The sequence below is a fragment of the Corvus moneduloides genome, chromosome 1 (genome assembly GCF_009650955.1).
Source record: "Corvus moneduloides isolate bCorMon1 chromosome 1, bCorMon1.pri, whole genome shotgun sequence".
Lineage (NCBI taxonomy): Eukaryota > Metazoa > Chordata > Aves > Passeriformes > Corvidae > Corvus > Corvus moneduloides.
In genome coordinates, this window is record NC_045476.1 from 71,659,231 (window position 1) to 71,682,447 (window position 23,217).

The following is a 23,217-nucleotide window of genomic DNA, read 5'->3' on the forward strand; positions in this document are numbered from 1 at the left end:
ACATTTTGTGTACACAAGGTGATTTACAGCTCCAGATACTTGTTCTATCCTTCAGCTGAACCATGTTAATGAACTAACTGGGAGCTCCCAGTTTGCTTCAGCACGAAGTCAGCTATCTCTGCACAAATCAGATGAGCCCCTGAAGTGGATTGGGAGCAATGTCAGAGTGTGTGAATGTGGCTCAGCTCCAGGGGAGAAGCAGATGTGAGCTGGGGTGTGGTACCAAGCAGATGAAAAATGGTGTTTCTGTAAACAGTCCCACTAGATCTGCAGCAGCACATCTGCTGGACCCCAGTGTGCTCCTTCTTCCTTTTTCCACTCACTGCAAAAAGATTTGGGCTGAATCCTTTATTCCACTTAACCTTCAGTTGATGTTCATACCCATGGAGAGACGGCGTAAGATATGACCTTTGCCATGTATTTGCTTGCTACATCACACTGGATGTGAAATAAGAAACACTCCATGAAGTGTGGAATGTTGGATTTCAGACCCTATTTGGTGCTCATGCTTTCTTTGTGATGTTTCTGCATCCAAATTTCATCCCTTATCTAGGCTGAAGAGAATGTATCTTCCTTCTCGTAAATGGGAAAACAAAGCAGATGGTCTCAGTCTGAGGGACAGATGTCCACATCAGAAAACTGTCACCGCACTTGACACCTTCCCAGCCATACTGGCCAAAATCCTCCAGAAAAGAAAAAATATACCTTGCCATTTTGCATACATTTACATTCATTTGCATGCATTCAGGCACCTACTGAGCAGAATGCTCAGCCTTCCCATTTTTTAAGTTGCACTCAACCTCAGAAAGACTGGTGTGAAGATTACTTGTTAAAAGAGCTGACTGCCTGGTGTCTTTGGTGTGCAAACTATTATTAAAACAGACCCTTCCATGCTGAAGTCCTATTCTCTTCCTGCCTTTTGTCACAGGGATGAGTCTAGACAAGGAAGAGCAGCTCATAACAGCACTGCCCCTACCCAGAAATTCTGCAAAGGAGAATGAAAACCCTTTCCTGCTAGATTTTCTAGGACATGAGCAAAGCATTTGACACTGTCCCACATGACATCCTTGTCTCTAAACTAGAGAGACACAAGTTTGACAGATGCACCACTCAGTGGATAAGGGATTGACTGGATGGTTGCACTGAAAGTGTTAGGGTCAACAGGTCAATGTTCAAGTGGAAAGCAGTGAAAGCGGCATTCCTAAAGGACTGTGCTGCTTAACGTCTCTGGCAGTGACATAGACAGTGGGACTGAATGCACCCTCAGCAGGTTTGCTGGTGACACCAAGCTATGTGGTGCAGTTGACACTCTGGAGGGAAGAGATGACATCCAGATGGACTGGACAGGCTGGAGAGGGGGGCCTGTGTGAACCTCATGAAGTTCGACAAGGCCAAGTGCAAGGTTCTGCACCTGGGTCAGGGCAATTCCAAGCACAAATACAGGCTGGGGGAGAATGGATTTACAGCAGCCCTGGGGAGAAGGTCTGGGGGTTGTTACCAAGAAGCTCAGCACGGCCTGGCAATGTTTATTTACAGCCCAGAAAGCCAAATGTATCCTGGGCTGCATAAAAAGTAGTGTGGCCAGCAGGTCAAGGGAAGTGATTTTGCCCCCCTATGCCACCCTCGTGAGACCCCACCTGGAGCAGTCCCATCCAGCTCTGGGGTCCCCAGCACAAGAAAGACATGGACCTGTTGGAGCAAGTCCAGAGGAAGCCACGAAGATGCTCAGAGGGCTGGAGCACCTCTCCTGTGAAGACAGGCTGAGAGAGCTGGGGTTGTTCAGCCTGGAGAACAGAAGGCTCCAGTGAGACCTTGGGGAAGCCTTACAGTGCCTAAACAGGGTTCTGCAAGAGAGCTGGAGAGGGACTTTTTACAAGGGCATGTAGGGATAGGACAAGGGGGAATGGCTTTAAACTGACAGAGGGTGGGTTTAACTTAGATACTAGGAAAAAATTCTTCACTGGTGGTGAGGCCGTGGAAGAGGCTGCCCAGAGAAGTTATGGATGCCCGGTCTGTTCAAGTGTTCAAGGCCAAGATGGACAAGGCTTTGAGCAACCTGGTCTAGTGGAAGATGTCCCTCCCCATGTGTGGTGTTTTAGCAGCTTAGGAAACTTGGTTTGTAGGGACAAAAGTTTTGACCAGCTGGTTTTTTTCCAGTCCCTACTAACCAAGTTTCCTAAGCTGCTAACCACCACAATAGACACCACGACAGGGGAGCTGGGACTAGATGACCTTTAAGGTCCCTTCCTACCCAAATAATTCTATGATTCTATGAAAAGATTGGTGACATTGTCAGAGTACAGAAAACATAATCCCTTTTATTTATTTTTTTTTTCCTGGCAGGGGATTTTCTCTTCTAACCTCAAACAACCACAGAAGGCTCTACATCTTTCTTTTTCTTAAGTGAGGCAGCAATAATTCACTGGGGTTGTGGTGGCTGGAATGCCTGGGGGATCTGGATGTGGGCAATCTGAATTAGGGGAGAAGTCAATGAAACACAGGAGACTACTGAAGTGCCTTAGCGCAAGGTCTGTTTCCGAACATGCATGCAGATTGCTCTCTGAGTTCCTAGGAAATTATCCCACATGGAGCCTTGCATCCAGTAGGAGGGGGAAAAAAAGCCAGATAAAAACAAGCCAAACCAAAACACAGCAGATTGCTCAATGCTGCCTGTAGACCAGTTAAAAGGCAGGGAGGGAAAGAGATCTCTTAATGAAGTGTGCTTGGCCAAAGCCGAGCCCTGCTCAGCCAAAGCTGAGCCCCGCTCATGGGGCAACCTCTTCAAGGGTGGGAAGAGCATCCTGCCTCCCCATCCTGCATGGGGAAGGTCCAGCTATGGGCTGGGGCATGATACCTGCTCCCCATCAAGGCCCCCATGAAACACTCAGGTGGCAATTACTGCTGAGAGCACGGCAATTATGGAGACTCTAGGAAATGCTGTATGTGTTTTCCAGTGCTAATTATGGCTGCTTGGTGAGGCAGGAGGAGAGGGAAAAACAGCCATTGGGAGTTGTTTTGTTTGCTTCATTTTAGGGTCATTTTGTATTGGTTGTTCTCTTCTTCTCAGCCCTGATGATGTGATGATGTTGTGCCAGGGAAGAGGGGCTGTCTGAAGGTGAATGGTAGCAAATAAAGAAGCAGAGAGGCAAGACACACTGCTCAGCACTTCCTGTTTGTCACCCAAAGCCTTTGCCCTGTGTCTCCATCCCTGCCAGATCTTCAGAGTGACTCAGGGTTTGTCCAGCCTGCAAAGCACAGCTGTGATGAATCCCAGCTGTGGGGAACGGCATAAAGGTGGCATAAATGTGAACAGCCACAGAAATTTTCGACCCCAAGGACCTTTGCCTATGAATCCTGTCAGCTTCCTTGACACCTCCATAGCCTACCAACAAATCAACTAGGTTTTTCTTTCACAGACTATTACATTTCCCACTTCTTTCTTCGGCACAAGTCACAGAGGCTTCCTAAGCTGAGCTGGAGACATGGCTGCAAACACAGCTACAAGTGAGGAAAATGCCACTTGTTTTCACTCTCTACCCGACACATGACAGCCTGTTACACAAAATCAGCAGCAAAACTCCCCCCACTTTAGCAAAAAAATAACCCAACCCAAAACTTATGTAACTCTGCAACTAATCTGTTAATCTTGAGCAAGGCATTTAAATCCAGGGAGTAAGCCTATTCTTCTCATCCCCCTCACCCCCCCAGCCTATCTGTACAGTGAAAAGGGAAACAAATAGAAGCAAAGTTCACAGCCTTGTGATTTTTCCTTTTGACAAGAGCAAAGTGGCATCGTGTCCTGAGACTGCTCCGAAGTAAACCCTCCTGCCTTGCCTTATCCCATGCACTGAGCACCTTAAGAGAAAAGCTGCTTTCAGACCAGTTGTCAGTTGCTCTTAGCTGAAGCATGGAAATCTCTACTCTTGCCACGTACCACTGCCTTGCTTTTGTCTGGTATTTTTTCATTGCCTATTCCACCACACAAGTAAAAGCAGAAGAGCCGCCATCTGAAGTGTTCCTTTACGGTGGGCAGTGGAAATATTTGACAGTCCTCAATCTGGTAAGCAAATCGTGTTGTACAGTGATACCAATATGTCTATTTGTTTGTCTGCCATCTGCTCCTCAAGACATATGCAGCTGGTGTATTTGCTGCTGTTAAACTGCTTCCTTTGGTGGTTTATACCCCAAAGGAAACTAAGGAGGGATCTGTGCTTGTGCTGTGAAATGTATTCACAGGTTTCAGGCAGAAAGAATACTGGCTGGCGAGATGCTTGGTTTTCAGAAAGTACTTTGAAGCTAGCTGCTTCCTTGTAAAAGAGACATTGTCAGTGAGGAGAAGGACAGAAAAGTGGGGCTTTGTTCAGCCAGAACACACACAGGTTTGGTGCCTGTTTTCTAACCTTTAATTCAATACACTTCAATGCTTGGAGTTTTACTTCAATTTTTTTAATAGGCTTTTATGTCCTCTAAATTACAGGAAGGGTAAAACAAAGCAGAGCACAGTACTAATTTAGCCATTCAGAGTTCTGCTTCATTTGATAATTAGTTGAAAACACAAAGGAAAGAAATTCCAGCCTGTGGAGAGAGGTGCTTGTGACATTATTACATGCATTTTAGCAGTGCTATCAACTGGTTGTACATTTCCTAAAAGTACACAGAAAATGAGAGCCTGTAATGTGTTCTGGTTCTTCTAATGTGCCAACATTTCACAGGATAGAAATCAAAGTGAAAGCACAAGAGATACCCAGGGCAGAAGGTTTGTTCAGAGTCCAAGGCATCCATCAGCAGCTCAGGGAAGTAGTGGTGGTGGGGTGGAAAGACCAGGCTTGTGGAGAGGTTTCCTACAAGGGAAAACTTTCAGAGACACTTGCTAATTTGAAGGGTGACCGCCAGGATCTATACAGCCTTTCATCCATTCTGTGTGACTGTCAAAGTTAAGTATGAGTGGGAGGTCTGGTCTGGGGCATGTTTGTCTCTACTTTTACCCTTCAAAAGGAGACACCTTATGCTGGAGTTCAGTGGAAGCCTAAAGGCTCCCCAGCTCCAAGTGGGGCTTTTGGAGACACCCAGGGAGGTGGAGAATTGGTTCTCTTCCATCCTCAACTATTCTGTGACTCTGCAAAACATTTGCAATGAAGAGGCAGTGAATGGCAAGTGAAGTGGCCGCTACCTGGGGATTCCGGGAGCCACAGCGCTCTCCTCAGTGGCCAAGCCAGCTGTGGAAGGTTGAGGATACACATATATCACTGCAGTTGGGGTGGCATATGTACTGCTAATTGTGATGTTGTGTGTTTATCAGTATAGCCATTTTGGGGAATGGCTGATCACCCATACTTTCAGGCAAAACAGCATCTCCATCCCCATCCCCTGGCACCATAATAATGAGATTTACCACCCAGCTGTAAAGCATGAGATCAAAAGGACAAAGCAAGTAACCCATCACCCAGCATTTTGGGATGAAGAAATACTCACTGAAATGATCATCCAGCTTCCCTTAGTGACCAGCAGTAGATTGTCAGGGAAAGGCTGCACAAGGCAAGAGCATGAACAAGCATGAAATGAAGTTTCCATGGCTCTACTGTCCCACTAGCATACTGACTACCCCAGCCGAAAAATAAATCCAGGCTAAGGTAGCTAATACCCATTCAAAGCCTTCCTTTCACCTCTCTAAAGGAAAAACATGCCTGTTCATACTTCTGGTACTTTCCCTATTCTGTGTGCCACGAGGCAAGTGTGCCTTGCCTGAAAGAGCAGTTCATTTTGTTGGGTGCAAACCTGCTTCCTTGACAACTGAACTGAATGCCTCATTATTTCTGTGTTGTAATCTAATCATCCATCCCTGTTCATGTTTTCTTTGCCACTCATTAGAGTGGCATTAGATTATCATCTCAGTTACTCTTTTCTGCAAGCTGGAAGTCCAAGCCTTTTTCATTTCTCTTCACAAAGGCTTGCTTCTTTCATTATAGCATCCATGCCGCCCTATGCAGCAGTTTTTCAAGTTTCAGGAGGGGGTAGATGGGGCAGGCTGCAGTGGTCAAGTTATGAGCATGTATGGATTTATACAGTGGCCTAAATGTGTTTCCTTGTTTGTTCTTTAATTCTTCTTGACAACTCTTAACTCTCTATTTGTCTTTTTTGATCACTGGTAGGCAAGGAGAGGGCGAGTTGAGAGAGCTATCCACACTGAGTCCAACATTTCTTTACTGGATGGTGATAGCTAATATAGAACCCACTGTTGAAAAACAGATAATTGAAGCTGCTTTTTTTTTTTCTGAAATGCTTTACATTGCACTTACCAACACTGATTTTTGCCTACTATTTGATCTCTCAGGCACTCAGTATCCTGAGATTCTTTGGCAATTTTACAGTCAGGCTTTGCTTTGACAGGGAAAAAAACCCCGTCAGATTCACAAGAGTGTACCACCTCAGTATTTGCTCTCTTTGCCAGCTCATTTACAGATCTGCTGAACAGCTCAGGTCTTATTAAATCTCTATGAGTGAGGGCTCTTGCTCCATTTCCCCAGTCCTTTGTCTCCCAGCTTTTAACCACTCATTGATCTGATCCCAATGCTAAAATGGAGCTGCCAGCCAACAGGGAGATAGTTTGGGCTGAAGATACTGCCTATCTTTCATGAAGAAAATGTGGCAATGGGACAGGGTGTGCAAAATTACTCCTTCATGGTAGTCCTTGTTCTTCAAAGGATTGCCAAAAAATGAAAGGGGATTAGGAAAGGAAATGCTGTCACCCCCCTTCTCCTGCTGAACTGGGTAGCATGTTTTGGTAAAGCAGAGGCAAAAAGGTGGCAAAAGGTTCTTGAGCTGCTCTATAAGAGAGGAAGAGGGTGAGAAGACAACAAGTCCCACATACTGTAGTGCTCTATGTGGGGCTCCACAGGACCTAAAAGACTTCCCACGGTTTGGTATCAAGCCACTTCCTATTGCTGTTGAGAGACATGGAGGATCAAGAGGTGCCTGTCAGCCACACATGTCCATTGGGTGCACATGCAACACAAGGAATTTCTGTCAGTCTGGACGCAGTCCCAGAAAGCACCTCAGGATGTTGGGAGGTATGGTCATGGGGAAGAAGAGCAGGCAAAAGCTTCACACTGGGCTATTCTGGTTCAGTGGATCTGCTGTGCTGGGCAGGCCTGGGTGGTGCCTTGGAGGCTTCCCCAGAGCTAGGAACACAGAGACAGCCTTTGTCCAGCTCTTCTGTCTGTGTCCTGCCAGACTGGGATTGCCTGGCTTCTGGCACTGGCTGGCTGAATCACTTGGAAATTTTCCCTCCAAAATTTCTCTTATCTCTTTGGAATTGCATTTAAAAATTCCTTTCTGTGGAAAGCTGCTCTGGTCACCTCACTGTGATCTGAAATGGAAACACTGGGAAAAATGACGTTTTTTGGGGATGGAAATGCATTTATCTGGAGAGATGCTGGAAGAATTCCTTCTAGATATGACCCTCTTTTAACACTTCATTCAATTCCTTGCTAGTCACGTGGCTCTCCCGAGAGAGCTACAGCTCTGACATTGCTTCAGATTCATCTTCTTAATGATCATAGCAATCAAGATTCAGAAAGGAAATATTATTGTAGGGGGAAAAAAGAGGATAAGTGGGCTTTGTATCAAAGAGGTTCATTGACCCATTATTGCAGAAGCAGAAATGACAGATAAAAACAGTTTTGTATTAATTTCATTCATCTGTGACACAAAACAGTGCAAGCAGAATCATTCATTACCTGAAATATCCGAGCTCATAAAAATCTGCTCACTGCTGTAAATCCATTAGTAAATCACTGCACCTTTAAAAACCATTAATTGCATTCCCACCCCAATTTATTCCTTACGCTTTTGCCTTCCATAATGGAAATACTTTTCAATTGTCCTGAAAGCTGCTTTGCATTTGTTTCAGAATAGGCCCAGTATTTAGTAAAGATATTTTCCAGGACACTATCATGTGAATGGATGAGTGTCTGCACTAAATGTTGACTTTTATGTCTAATAACTTGCTCGGAATATTGGATTTATCCCTCCCTTAAGGGCAGAGCTTGGAGCCCGATTTATTTGTACTAGTTGGAGATTTCAATATACACATGTGGCAAGATCTTATACACAAAAGTAAATCATGTCACGTTAGTTAAACAGAAACGCCCTTTTGATCACTGCACTAGATAAAAATTGAGGTTTGTCTTTGTCACTATGAGTCTCAGTTTGGAAAATTGATCTGGCCAAATTAAATGTTTCTACAGCACCCAGCACCATGGAACTCTGCAGGGTCTAGAGGGGAAAGCAGCCTCTCTCCAACAGGGATAATCATATCCATATTCTCCTCTTTGGGTTAATCATTAGCTTTCTGAATGCTTCCAGTCTTCCTTCTGTTCGTGTGGGAACACTTTAAGGAATCCGTTCTATTTACAGCCAGTGGATTCATATTCCATGAGTGCCTGCAATGGATTTGTGAGCGCCAGCACTGCTGCTTGGGAAATTCACAGGACATCTGGAATAATTTGATGTTTTCATGTATTTTTTTTTTTTAATGTCAACATGTTTCCTTTAGTGGAGGGCTACAAGATTTGGATGCACCTTTCTTACAACAATAACCCAAATGGGTTTGGAGCCTGCATTTTAACCTAGTGGGGGTGCACAATGCCAGACTGAGCAGCACTAGGGATGATCCTAGCTCAGTTTTCTGTTTTGAAAATTATTTGTATAATCTTCCATTGCTCTTGGACATACAGGGTGATCACTAAAGTGTCTGAAACACCTCTGAAACTACAGTGATGAACAAGGGTAGATCTACAGCGGCACAAACCCAAGTTCCTGAGGCTGAGTTCAAACTTCTTCAGTAGTTGTTCTTCTCCATGTTTAGCCAGAGAAATGGGTCAGGTTACATTTTCAGAAAAGCATTTTCCATACAGAAGATAACATTGCCCTCCCTTGTGTATAACAGAATATTTACCAGGCTGAGAATGTGGCTGTTTTGGGACTGTTTCTCTTCAGTAATGTTTGTTTTAGTTAATTTTGAAGCGGAGAAAGAAGCAGCCTATCCCTGTCCCATGATTAATGTAAGGCTGACCATGAACAAGATAATAATAGCCCCATCCTCTGGGAACCAGGCCTCTCCCTAATTGCTTTATTGGCAATTAGTCACCATGTGTCACTGGACTGTCACCACCCTCATGTTCATTTTTCATGCCTTTTACAGAAAGTTACTGCTGACTCTACAGGGTGTAACAAGAGCTTCTGTTTATTACCAGGCTTTTCTTAGCTCTTTAAGGACTTGGTATTGGTGTCCTGGTGAGACCAAGGATTGGGACAGACATTTGGGCTGAACATGTGCTTGTGTCTAAGTACCCTGCATCCCAGCATGGACTTTACTGAACCAGACCCATGACTTAGAGGGCTGAATCCCTACTGACTGAAGTAGTGCCTGCTAACTGTGATAATGGGAACAGAAAAATCACATTTAAAAGAGCTGCTTTGGTGCCTCAGAATTGAACAAAAACATCTGTGGGGTTTTGGGCTGATGAAGCTGCTTGGGGGTTTTTTTATGTAAAAATGTATCTGTTCACCCTAAGCCTTGATAGGAAATGTGGGGCTTTGCAGCTGAACAGGGTGATGCACAACCTCTGATACCTGGTCCTGGGTGACTTTGGGCCAGTTACCCAGCCTGTGTCAGCACCTCTGCACCTCCACTGGTGTGAGTCTGCACAAGGAGGGGAACAATCCAACAGTTGTACCTACCGTGGTGACTCTCTGGACTGTGGAACGGATAGCGAAGGAAGAGTGTATCTTTTCCCTGTGCTGGGAAGAAACAAAATGTTTGGGGATGGTTGCAGATAACTGCAAACTATGGTCATTTTGTTGCACAGGAAGACTGCAAACTAAAGCTTGTAGAAGCCCTTGCCTGACAACAGGCATGGTGAAATCATAGTCCCCTCCTCCCCTCATATATTTTGATAATAAAGGAATTTCTGATGGAAAAACATTGCACTAATCCTGTCCCCTCCCAAGCACCACCCTTTTCAGCTTCTTCAGAAACTGATGAAGTAACCAGCCGCAATTCCAGAGACTTTGCTCTAAATAAATATCTGATTCAGAGTAAGATCATGGCAAAAGAGATCTCATCCTAAAAGCTGTAGCCCTCTTTCCATTTAAGCATCACTAGCTGATCCAGTGTTTGCAGTAGGCTGCATTTCCCATATTGCATCACTCTGGGACAACCTAGCCTTAAAAAGAAGAGGTGGCTCCATGAGTTAACTAAACTGACTCGGTGCTAAATGCAAGACAGTGGGAGAAGTATTTTTCTTCAAGGTTCTGTTCTGCCTTTGTGTGTCTGACAAATCTGGTTCATCTCGATCTGCTGTGTAGTGTTAGGAGAGAAAATGGAGAAATTAGAAAAGCAATATTTGTTTAAACCATAATAATATGACAATTCGACAATATGACACCAATCTGGAAAATTCTGTTTTGTCACTCAGCACTTACCTAATTCTTATCAAATCCTCCTAGAGCCCTCCTGCAAAAATCTCACCCTCACTACCTGTAAATGGTTTTAAAACCTCAAACCAAAACACAACCTCTCAACCCTAAAATTCATTAGTTATAAATAGTTTCATTTAAACTTAAATAATAACTTCAGTTTTAGTTGGTGGAACCTGGATCTTTGCTTCTAAGCACTTGAAATTCTTTCCTAAATCCCTTTGAGTTTAGCAAAAGAGGTTCTGTTTTTGTAACTTCTGCACCTAATTCTCACCTTACATCATTTTGAGCTACTTGACACTGAGATCAGCTACACTGTGTGTCTCTAGAAAGAAAAACCTGTATTGGCTAAATAGTGGGAAACGCTATCTAGCAATTGCTTTACAGGAAATATGTCCTGGAATTATTTGTTCTCTCCTGCTCAGATACATCCAGGGGTCAACCATTAACATAGGAGCTGGCTTTCAACATGTCCCTTCACTTCACCCACCTGAATCACATCACACATCTCTGTTTAGTCAATTAACTGGGATACTGTTAAAGTTATCTCTCGACCAACTTTATTTAATCAGTTTGGGTTAGTAAAAGAGATTTAGCCAACAGCTATTTCCCTCACACAGGCTTGCAGCTCACGAACAAAACAGCTCCCTGAAGAGCAAGAACGGATTTCATTGAGGAACATGCTAATGAAAGCTGGATGAGTTTCCCTCATTAGGTGTAATTACTTCAGGTTTTGCAGGCTGTCTTCTATGGGGTGTCCTTCCTGGCTGATGTGTTGAGACTAATTAAGAAACTGCGATGTGCTAAGTGCGTAATTTCCAGCAGAGACCTTCTTTTCAGTGTCCTGGCTTTCCCAGTGTCCACAGTAAGTACCCTTTGTCTCTGTATGTGAAAATAATGTTTGCATAAATGATTAGGGGTGTATAGTACCAGAAGTATGTGTATAAAATAGATAAGAACTAAGGGCTTTCTTTTACCATTGAATTTGCAATGGATTTGGACCACTCAGAAGAAGAAATAGTGCTGAGCCTGTCATGGTTGAGAGCAAAGCCTCTTGCACAAACATTAGGGTTGCTGTCCTCAGGTGGATACACATTGACCCCAAAAGGGTGAATGAAGTGTAACCTCTCTGTTAATCTCACGGTCCAAATAGCTGTGGATTTATCAACTTAGGGCTTTTCTCTAAAGGGCAGCACAGGTCAGGAGGATATTAGAGGGTACCTAAGAGGCAGCAAAACCTCACATCTCCTTCTTTGATGCCAGAGTAGCTTTAAATAAGCACTGGAGAGAAACAGAATCACAGAAAAATAATTATAGTTGCAGCCTACGTCAGATTCATCATGGATCACCTACTCCCCCACAGACAACGCTGTTTATCAAAATGCCGTGGGTTGGACAGGAACTGATGGATTATTTATACATGTAGGTACACTCTGTGAGAGTGATGCCTGCAGCCACCACTGAATCTCAGAGGGCTGAGAAGCACTGCTTAAACATGGTCCACAAGCAGCTCAGCTAGCTGGCTCGATAAAAAAGCCCTGCCAGGGATGGAGTCAGAGAGACTGGCTAATTATCTTCACTGCACAGCAGCCTTCACCATGCTGCTCTCATATCCCCCCAGGCATCCTCACCATGCCTGCAGGACAGTGGCGCAGTCTCACTCTTCCAGAGTCTCACACCCCTGATTTCCAGCCCCAAGCACAAAGTGTGCTCAAATACAAAGTCAGGCCAAGAATTGCAAATCAGCTTCCAGGTATCAGTAACTGATACCAGGGATCCTGTCCTCCAGTTATGTTGTCCCACTGTAATTTCTGCTCTCCTGGGAAAAAATGGGTGCCCACAGTGTGCAGCTTTCACTTGCACTTTAGGAATTTGGCTTATGAATTGTGAAGGAAAAGGGTAAGTTTATGTGAACTGCCTTATCAAGATCTGCTTTTACTTTGCTACTGAGCAAAACAAAGGGCTGACAGACAGTCCCTTGAGGAGAACTTCTTGACCATCAAAAGATCCTATCTGCAAAGGGAAAGGGAAAGAGGAAAAAAAAAAAGAAGCAGCTAATCTTGGATTCCACAGAAAATGTCAGTGTTGGCCCTTTATAAAGCAGGGTTTTTTTTTCTCTCAGTATCAGCACAGAACACTGCATCTCAGAATAAATGTGTGATAAAGTGAGTTTATGTGGCAATGTCATCATTTTTCATGTAAAAAAACATGGAGATGTTTTGCCTTCTCAGAAATGAAAGCACTAACCAAATCCTATCAGTTATGTTTGTCTTCCATTTTTAAATTTCTTTCATTTTGCATTTTGGTTCCAGTTTGTGTCTATATCCTTTTGGACACTGTATACCTACAACCGAGAGCTGGTTTACCCCAAAAGCCTCGACGGAGTCATCCCGCTCTGGTTAAATCATGCTATGGTGAGTAAGAAACACCTCAGACTCTTGCAGAGAAAAAGGAGACTTTGCAACGTGTGTCCCACCATTGCATTGTGCCGTTTTCCAGAAGAGCTTCACAGCTTTTTCTTTCTCACCTCCTCCTTCCTGCTTATCTGAATCTGATGTTGAGCTGTACGCAGCAGTCAGATGCATGTGCTTGAAGCTGCCTCAAGAAGCCTTTTAGCACACAAGGAATGTCAGTGAATCGGTGCTTGTCAAACCTCTGAAGTCAATGAAATGATGTGTAGTCATAAGGAAAGAGAATCTCACTTATTGTAGCTCAAAATAGAAATTGTGTCTGCTAAAGAATCTCTTAAATACAAAATGGCTGAGTGTAACAAAGCAGCCCTTAATTTTTTAAAAAGGTGAAATAACAAAAGAGACTCTGACAGCTCTACAGCTAATAAACTAATGTGTGCACAGCTTTGAATAGCTGGATTGCAATGATTGTTTACAGATTTTCTATAAATACTTTCCAGATTTCTCCTTCATTTGCTCTGGCGGTTTTTATGATGTGTTGAACAATCACATATTTCTCATCAGTCAAGTGAAAGGAGGCTGACAGTAACATGGAAACTGTGGGTGGATTGCAAGGTCAGGGAGGCCTCGTGGGGTGAATGGGAAGTGGGAGAGAAGGGAGAGGTTCAGTGCTTGGCTGAATCAGAGAAACCAAAAAGTATGAAATAATTGCATAGAAGACTCATTTCTCTCCAGACTTCATTTCTTAAGAACAGTGCCTTACAACGCACTGCAGCAGTCCCCAGTGAGTGTTGAAGGTAAAGGTGGGAGGGTTTGGGGTGTCTGGCTGAGGACAGTTGCTCGAGGTTTGAGCAGCCCCTTGATTTAGACAGGCTTATTCAGAGACGTGTGACTGGAATCCAAACACACAGAGGCATGTCCGCTTTGCTGATACCCGAGTGATAAACCACAGCCATCATGCACTTTTCACCTCATCACCTGCTCTCTGTCCACCAGCTCATCTCCACCAGGGCCCCTTCTGTGGTGCTCCAGAGCTCTGCACAGGTGCAAAAGGGCACTGCTCTCTCTGAAAACCATCATCCACCAAAATGAAAGATTCCTCATGTCCTCGGCATCATGCAGGTTCCAGCTCCAGGATTTGGTATGGGCAACTGTTTGAAAATGCTCACAGTTGTGGAGGTGCTGGGCAAGGGGGGCACAAAGCGGAGCTCAGAGGAGACAGACTTTGCTGCTTGTTTTAATCCTGGCTCACAGCTGAGAATTTGCCCTTTCCGTTTCCAGATTTGTTTATGACATAGGAAGGCTGAGAGGTGTTAGGGCATACATTTTTATTTCATGTGCAAGAACTCTTTGCAGGAACCCCTCAAACACATCAGTTATAACTTCTTTCTTACCCTACCTACATCTCATAACAGTCATTTTACCTACAACAAAATGCTTTTCTTTATCAGAAATGTCAAAAACAAGTGTTAAAAAAGGAAAAACAATTCTTCCTGAAAATTATTTTGATGGGAGAGAAACTTCACATAAAGCAAATCTCTATCACAACCTGGTATTTTATTTCTAAAGCTCTTAATACACTGCAGTCATCTTGTGCTTGACAGTTCCTGGGTAGGAAATTTTCCTTCCAGTCACTATCAAGCGTAAAACATCTGCCACCAGCATAGACTGATCCCTGCTATTGACAATCCTTGTGGTTTGGAACACATTCCAACAGGTGCCTTCAGGCTTAGCTGAGACATTTCTTTCTTCCAACACAAAATATCCCCTGGAAACACTTGGGAGATCCAGGGAAATATCAACACTTTAAGGGACAATCTCCAAGTTCTGATTGCCAAGCAGACACTTTTTCTTTGGGTTCATTTCCTTGCATATTGCTGTTACAGTATGGCTCTGAGATTACAGGCATTTCATGGCAGATTGAGGCAGCATGTAGCTGGCTTTGGAGGAGAAAGACATGGGTATATCAGTAGTAAGCATCAGTGCCATATCTTTTGCAGTGGGAGTACTTTTTTTTTAAATCTCATTCTATTTTAATGTTGTAAATAGGGAAAGCATATGTTGTTATGTAACTGGAGAGTGAACCCAAAAAATAATCGTGCAAAACCACTTCAGGAATACTGAGCTCCTTGACTTTGTGGTGATGCTGCAGCACCTTCTTTGCAGAAATGAATAACCATTTTTTTCCTCACATGGACTGCTCTTACAGTGGGAAAGAGCTGTAAGTTGCCCACCTGGTACCCATAGTTGCAGAGTGAGCACTACAGTTCAGCCATGTTTTTGCACTCTGAGCAGAAACACTTTGTTTTGCAGAAAGGATGGTTAATGTAGAAAGGAATTTTGCTCATATTTGAAGGAGACCAAATATTCCAGACTATCTAGGTTTCTCTCTTTCCTTTTCTACTGAGTTTAACCCAAAGGCTGGGCCTCAGTTTCCGCTTCTGTTTGCCTGGGATAATTATGTTTTACCATCTTTATACAAAACCTTGAGCTTTGGGGATGAAAGAAGTCCACTCTACTTATGTCTCAAGCACAATTATTTTACTTGAACAAGATTTTTGAAGTGGAAGATGGCTGAGACAAAAGATACACTGGCCAATTCGTCAAGTGAATTTGTTTATTTCTTTCCCAGTCATCTCTTTTCCAGCAACATCTGGATACTCTCCAAAAGGAGGCTAACTGCTGGAGACAGCTTGGATTAAACCATATGCATGTATTATTCAACTTAATGGCAGTATTGGGGAACACTACACTTTGAAGGGTCTGACAGAATTGAATGCTAAGTAAAGTGGGGCATTGCTGGGTCAGAAGAGATAACTCAAAAACATTTTAATCTATAACAAAAGATACATATAAATGTTGAGCAGATGTGTTCACAAAAAATGGTAACGGTAGAATTGTGTTTTTGTAAAAGATTTATATTTTCATTCTGTAGGCACAGTTCTTCTAAAAAGCACAACTTTCTTTATTTTCGGGCTGCATCTAAGTTTAGTTTGGCCACCTGTTTTTCTAATTTACCCTGTAGCTGTGTTACCCTCTCACCTTCACAAAAAACAGCATTTTAGTTTCCTGGGCACTCTACTGGCATATAGTTATGAGTCGGGCATGTTCAGAAGATTTTGTAAGCTAAAAAGGTGAGAATAGACCAGGAAGGAAGGTAAATGGAGACTCAGAAAAAACATGCTTTACCTGGCAGACTTTCAGCAAAGATACCAACAGATTCCTCATTGCCTGAGCTTCTGAAGCTCCTTTGCACTTTGCCCTGTTGTAGCTAAGCTGTATCTGAAAATAAAAAAAAGAAAATGCAAGGGAGTGAGAGAACAAACAAAGGTGCATACAAGTAATTTTCCTTCACTGAAGCAGGCCACCAATGCCCTGACAATAAGAATACCAGCAGGACTCACTATGTCCCCACTCATCCAGGAGCTTCTTGGTATACACAAGCTGCTTGTGTTCTGCCTACCTAGCTAAGCCTCACCTTTCCCAGTGTGGACACATCTACATCAACAGAAATAGTATTTCAGATCAATGTGATTTACTTCCATCTGGAAAAAATGTAAGTTATATGAATATAAGTTACTCTCACGTGAGGGTATCTGTGTGAAGGATTACATCTTACTACAGCTTTTTTAGGAAGCTGCTGCATCACTAACCAAAAAAGGGGGTGCAAATTCAGTTTGTAGGGCAGAATCCTCTTGTCCAGGCCACTTGAACCCGACTCCTACTCCAGGTGTGTACACAAGAACAACTTCGGGTTCATCTTTGACCATCTTAAACGATTCTCTTTGCAGGCGGTAGTTAATGCTTAATAATTCTTGCATATTTACACAAGAGAGAAACATTTCCATTTGTTTGCATTTCACAGTGTTTCAATTTTAAGCTGTCTGGCAACTATGGACATTCATAGGCTGCCAATTACATTCAGCTTTTGGCAAAAGAAGAAGAATGTGTGTGTGAGGAATATGGCACACAAAATTAATCACCCCACACATTTAAGAGCAAAGATGCTTAGCTTTTCCCAGCACTACGCAGATTTTTTTGAAGTTTCCATTTTTGTTGACATAAGCCAATTTCCTCAGGGAGAAAGTATGTGTTTCACAGACAAATGTTATGGCAGGGAATCCTCCCAGGCTGCTGCTACCCCAGTGCGCACAGGTGCAGTCTCCATAACCCACCCCGCGAAGGAACAGCTGGAGACAAATATTCCACGGCAAAGGATGTGTCACTTCAGTCTCATGTCAGCCTCCAGCTGCAGTGCAACATCAGTTTCTTAGACTACATATCTAATGTCAGAGAGAAAGGCAATTAAAATTCTGGCATTGACATTGAGGCAAAACATTTGCTAGTAAGCAATAGGATATTCAGCCAGGCCCTTATTCCCAAAAATGCATGTGTGCAGGCAAGAAACTTTATCTCTGAAGCTCTTACCTTTGATCATACAATTGGTCTAATGTTTCATCCATTTTTCATGATAACGCTCCCAAAGTACCTACACGTCTAAGAAAAAAATACTAACGTTGCTTTACAGGTGGGCATGAATGGAGATGGAAAGGACAGAAACAGATAGTAGCTGATGGTTCAGAGAGGAGTGCTGCTGGAATTAAACTGAGCAATAGATCCCTCACTAATCTGCCACCACACCTGCTCAGTAACAGGACTCCCTGTTCCTCCCGCTCTATCCATAAAATAAATCTGTGGTTCCCTGAAAATGCACTGATGGTTGGAAATATAAAAGACATGTAGGAACCCTAAGACAGAATTATTTCTTCAACTAAACATGACAAGATACTAGTTAAAGAAATAAAATGAACAATTATGCTTAAGCCCTTTCCACCCTGAAAAATAAAGAGAGGTTAAGAGAGGAAGAAAAATGTATAGGGAGAGATTGCAAAAGAAAATTTTGAAGGAGGCATTTGCACACAGGCAAAATAATAGCAAAGTAAATCAAAAGAGGGAACTTGTTCCAAAATTAAGCCAAGAAAGGAGAGACCATACAGAGATTCGGAAAATTATGAGTATAAAACTAAACAGAGATTATGGTGACAGGAAGCCATTTAGTTTTATTATGCTCAGATAACACAGGCTGTAATTGTTCATGAAAGCATCCAACTGAAGGAAATTTCCATAGACAAGAGGACGTTTCCCAACAAAGAGCTGAGTATCTGAGTAAACACCTCAAGGGACAACCAATGAACACTGGCTTATGAGCCTCATAAGGCAACACCAAAGTGGGTTTTTCCTTTTCCTTTACAGTAACATACCGATGGGGAAGAGAGAAGCATGAGTATTGGCCATGAGTAGTTGTCAGCACACAAGCTCTGCAGGGAATTGGTCTGAAAGGAGAAACACAGGCAGTTTTTCAAAAGCACTTGATGGTCTCCAACTGTGCCCAGTGGAGTTTAGTTTGGCCAGTGGTAACTGTTTGTGAAAAGATCCCTCCCTAAAGTCTCACATGTTAATGAAAAGCAGACATGGAGGGTATGTAAATGCAGACGAATTAGAAACAAACAGCTCTGGTCAACCGAGGCATCCTTTCCTTCGCCCTGGAGTCAAACAAGGTCACACGGAGTCAACCGCGACACACGCGTCAGGCGCACAAGTGATCTCAGCAGCTCTGGGGAGATTATTCATAGGCTCAGAACGCAGCCTAGGCTGGAGCCTGCAGCTGAGCACTAACTCTATCCAACCCTCTCTTCTCAGCCCCAGGAAACTCGCTCTCACTTGAATCCTCAACGGCAAAACGAGGATATAGCATTAAATAAATACACAAATTGCTCAAAACATGGGAAGTAAAAAATTCCATATGGGCTTAGAAAACACTGGAAATAATGTTCAGAGGACTACTTATCTTAGTTTAAACTCATTAACCTGAAACGTATCCTGGGAAACATACAACACAGGATAGGAAACAAAAAGTAAAGAAGCAGGGGAATGTTCTTGTCTTCAGGAGATAAGTTAACATGCCATTATTTCAGATGAAGTTCAGCATATGTTTAAGAAGCTTTCTTCCCCCTGTATTCATATGCCAGAGTTTGTATGAGCAACAAAATGAAATTTGCAATTTTATAACTAGTTCAGATTCACCTGAAGAGAAAGAAGAAAAGGAAGCAAAACCAAGTGAAAAATCGTAATGACTTCCTGAAAGAGACACAAAGGATTTTAAAATTGAATTTTTGGAAGCAGAATTCAGGCTAAAAGTGTGATTAGGCAACTAAATGCCTCTAATTTTGAAAGTCACATCACTTTTATCTCTTCACTATAGAAAGAAATAAAAAAAAATTCTGCTATTGCAAAATTTGTTAGCTGAAAGCTTTCCTCAGAGATTGTTAGACAAGTAAATACATTAATATTTCAAAGAACATAAAAATAAGTACCAACAGGATTCCTGCCAAGAGCAGAGAAAAGCTCTCTGTTCAGTTTGGTTCATTGATAGCCTGATCAGTACCCACAGCTATTGTTTTAGCCTGTTTTCCTTACCTTGGAATGAAATAGGTTTTTTTTTTTTTCCTCCGTCTGTGTTAATTATTTTTGACAGTTTCACTGTTTATATGTGAAACTGAGAAACTGTTAATTGAAATAAAAAATGAGTCACTGTTTCCAGCAAATTTTGCCAATGTTTTGATCTGTGTCAATCTGAGCTTAATTATTAAGTTTTCTTTAAAGGAAGAGGCAAAACTGTATATTTTAATTTGGCCCCACACAAATACTGCGCTTCTCAGACATACGTCAGTTTAAGAATATGAAACACTGCTAAATAGGGTTGAAAATATATTTAATGACTATGCACCAGAGACCTATGGTTAAAAATAATGTGGATGAGAAAATACATCTTTTTTTCATCCTTTTTTTTTATTTTTTAGAGAAGGATATGAGAAGCCTTTATAGCCTTTCAGCAGATATGATTAACCATGATATATGGTCTATCACTAATGATGTTGCCAAAGTCAACGTCTCTGGGCTGTGAGAGGGAAATCATGTGGAAAGCCAACTGTGTGTCGTAGGCAAAGGGCAGCCTCTGCGCCCTGTAGCCATCCACACATTCCCCTGGTGTCTGCTCTGCAAATACGCATCTGCTGTCATAAACTTGCTCGGGTATTCGATGGAAATTCCTCTGTGATTTTACTGTTAATGAAAAAGTTTGGCTTGGCAGAAATATACTCTGGGATAGCAGAAGTGCAAGGGAAGATTTTCCCACATGTTTGCGAGCCTGGGGTGTACGTGTACATGAGAAGGAATTGGGGGGGCGGAGAGGGAAAATTAAAAAAAACCCTTTATAGCCACAAAGGAAAAATAATAAAATAATAATAATAAAAAAAAATCCTGGGAGTGCTTGAGGAAGCTGAGAACTGTTGTAGAAAACTGTCTCAAGAAGGAATTTTCACAGCAAATTTAAATGGCTCTACAAAAAAAGCATGTCTAGTTAAGACACATGGCAAAATATATTTTAAAAGATACAATTATTTGAACAGAAGACACAGCATGCAGTCATGGGCCAGTGACATCTCCGGACTCGGGAAGAGAGCAGCTTGCAGCTTCCCTATGTCACAACAAATTACTTCCTTTTTTTTTTTTCCTTTTTGCATTTGTTTTGCCAAATCAGGATCAATCCGAGACCTTTAAGAAACTGTTTGCAAAACAAGAGGCAGACAGCCCCACTCCTGAATGCTTTTGCTGTCCTTGGATGTGGAAATAAGCAGTAGAAATCTCATTGAATCAGGAAGAGTAGAAATTTCACCCTACCCCTTCCACTAAACTGGCTATTCCCAAAAGCAGCCATATTTTCCAGTCTTGCCAGTAACTTTCAAGCTTCTATTGATTTATAGGCCCTTGAGTGTTTTCTCTAACTCCTACATAAGTGGAGGAGCCTGACAAAAATGAGTAGTAAAGCATATCAGCCTTTCTAAATCAACACAGACTAAAGAGATCTCCCAGCAATCTTTTGCAGGCATTACCAGTCTGCCGCTCAGCAGCGGTGCCAACGCACTGCCTGTTCAAGCTGCAGGCTGCCCCTCACCAGCCCCAGCCTGCTCCCTGTGACTGTATCTGGCTGTCCACATGCTGTCTGTGTGCTGCTGGAGGGTCCCAGCATGAAGCCATTTCTCAGTGGAACACTGAGCCACTCACCCCTGGTCATGGACATGATGGACGTGGAACACATCACAGCCATTACCGCATCAATCTCTTAAGCCTTTGAAACTTCTCATTTTTCTTTCCTCTCTAGGTGCAACAGCACATTCAGTGCATTCACGATTTCTATGCCTGCCTTTGGGCTGCTTTCCTGTTCCTATTTTCTGTTGTTTGTGCAACAGAAAGCCTTTCTGAAAGGCTGTTTGTGCTGCTCTTTCCTGGGCATGCTCCAAAACACCTGTCAAAATGAGGTGCTCTAAATCAGAGTGCCAGCCAAAAGCTTAGGCTAAAGCCTAAAAATGAGGACAAGGTGCAGGTTTTCAATCACTGCTGCCTTGCCATGGGCATTTTGGGTTTTGTTCAAGGACAAACTATTGTTCAACTATGGAAAATAAATGCTTTTAAAAATCTTTTTGAAAGCAGCTTAACACATAGATTTCTGACTAAATGACAGTTACAGGGATTATATATGAAAACTGTGTGCACTGAAGATATTTTTCTGGTTAAATGAATCCAGGGATCATTTGCACTGATACGAGACCTCTGCAATCAACCAAGCAGGTTGCAGTGCTGAAGAATATCTTTGTTAAACAGAACACAAGAAAATCCCAGTGCCAATGAATGAGAGGAACTGGAACATCAAAGAAGCATTTTCTATCTCTTTTCTCTGAAAAAAGATAACTGAGGTGGAATGGTTCTTTTGATAGAAGGACAGCCAGGTAGGAACAGCCGCTCCTGGGTGCGATAGGAGGGCTGAGGGAGGACACTGAGCTGCCAGGGAGTTGTCACTTGGAAGCAGCAGACAAAAGTGGATGTCTGTCTCTTAAAAAAATAGCTAAATACTGTTTACATGCATGCTGTTTATAGCTCAATGTGTATTTAAAGAATTTAATGTGTATTTTTCACAACCTATAGCATAAAGGTACAGCAATAAAACTTTGACACCATATTACCATATCTGACACTGAGCACAGTTTCTGAAAAATACTTACATGAAAAATGCTAGAACCATTTCCTTGGGACAAGAGGACTCTTCATACCATACACCCAGCAGGTTATGCCTTTAGGGGAAAAAGAAAAAAAAAAAATCCTTAGTTTGACTTTTTTTTTATCCTATTTAAAAGTCTCTCTATCTTTCTCTGTTGCCTTCCTCCCTTATCTCCCCCATCTACCCGTGAAACTACTTACTTAATTAGCAGGAATTTAGCCAACTAATCAGCTACAGTTGTTGCTGTAGTTTTCTCCTGCTGCATTTCATTGACTGGTTTTGCTGTGTTGTTCCCCAACATTGTTTAAGCCATCTGTCCTAGGTATTGCAATTCAAAGTTATTGTTTGCTTGCGCAGGAAATACAAAACTTTTAGTAGGGAAATTTCACCCAGACAAATTATTAAATTGGTACAAGTCAGTCAACAAATTGAGGCATTAGCATCCCATGAATCCCTGCATTGGCCATTTAACATCTGAGCCCAGAAGGCTTTCTGCTGTGCTCCCAACATCCCCACGATGAGGAGTATCCCTCTTGGAGGCAGCTCCTCACAATAAAACAGTCAGCCCAGTGCTGAAAATCCTCCATGCTCAGACAGTTACCATTAAAGTCCTTGAAACTGAAGCTACAGTTCAAACTCTTCAACAAAAAAAAAAAAAAAAGAGAATGAAAACACATTTCTCCAGCAATTTAACTCCTTTCTCACTCTTGGATAAGCTTGTTTAAAGTTCCTTCATCACCTTCAATCACAGCTAACTGAAGTCTCCTGTATGTTTATCCATTTTTCCATTTGCAAAGGGAAGCACAACACACTGGGATTGCACTGGGGAAGGTAATAAATGACACTATATAAAATACAATAACGACTTGAAGAGAATGTGAAGGCAATTCAGTAATTGCTTAGTGAGTTCAAGGAGCACTCTTCTGACATCCTCAACCACACATAATGATAGAGTTCAATATCTTTTGTACTCTAATGGGAATTATAAAAAAATTATTGCATTACAAAATGCAAAAGGAGAGCTCACCTATTATAAACATAGATGATGCTACAGACAAACCTCATTTTTACATCATATTAACAAGAAAATGTTTGTGCTTATTACTGTAGGGGTACTTCTTTATTGTAAAAAATGAAGTATGCAGATTTGTATACAATTATACTCAGTATTGTTAAATAATCCTTTGCTCATGAAAGTTCCCTGAACTTTGT

At 42.4% G+C, this 23,217-nt stretch overlaps 1 protein-coding gene and 1 long non-coding RNA gene across 5 annotated transcripts in view; one reads left to right on the forward strand and one right to left on the reverse strand.

Moving 5' to 3' along the window:
- Positions 1-3,658: 3,658 nt before the first annotated feature.
- ADTRP (androgen dependent TFPI regulating protein) overlaps positions 3,659-23,217 on the forward strand; it is a 30,608-nt gene continuing 11,049 nt past the window's right edge. Inside the window, exons 1-3 of one of the 3 annotated variants that reach the window (XM_032115449.1) lie at positions 3,660-4,060; positions 11,210-11,344; positions 12,792-12,893. In XM_032115449.1, the coding sequence (XP_031971340.1) occupies positions 3,908-4,060; positions 11,210-11,344; positions 12,792-12,893 (390 nt within the window). In that variant the 5' untranslated portion in view covers positions 3,660-3,907. Of the gene's footprint in view, positions 4,061-11,209; positions 11,345-12,791; positions 12,894-23,217 lie in introns of all 3 variants that reach the window. The other 2 variants (XM_032115439.1, XM_032115455.1) reach the window with 2 other exon arrangements.
- LOC116446968 lies at positions 4,477-22,158 on the reverse strand. Of its 2 annotated transcripts, XR_004241464.1 has the most exons (4): positions 22,010-22,158; positions 16,080-16,172; positions 9,742-9,801; positions 4,477-5,526 (listed from the first exon to the last, which is right to left on the reverse strand). It is a non-coding gene; the product is annotated as an uncharacterized LOC116446968 (long non-coding RNA). The 2 variants fall into 2 exon arrangements; XR_004241463.1 differs by lacking the exon at positions 22,010-22,158 and having other exon boundaries at positions 16,080-17,324.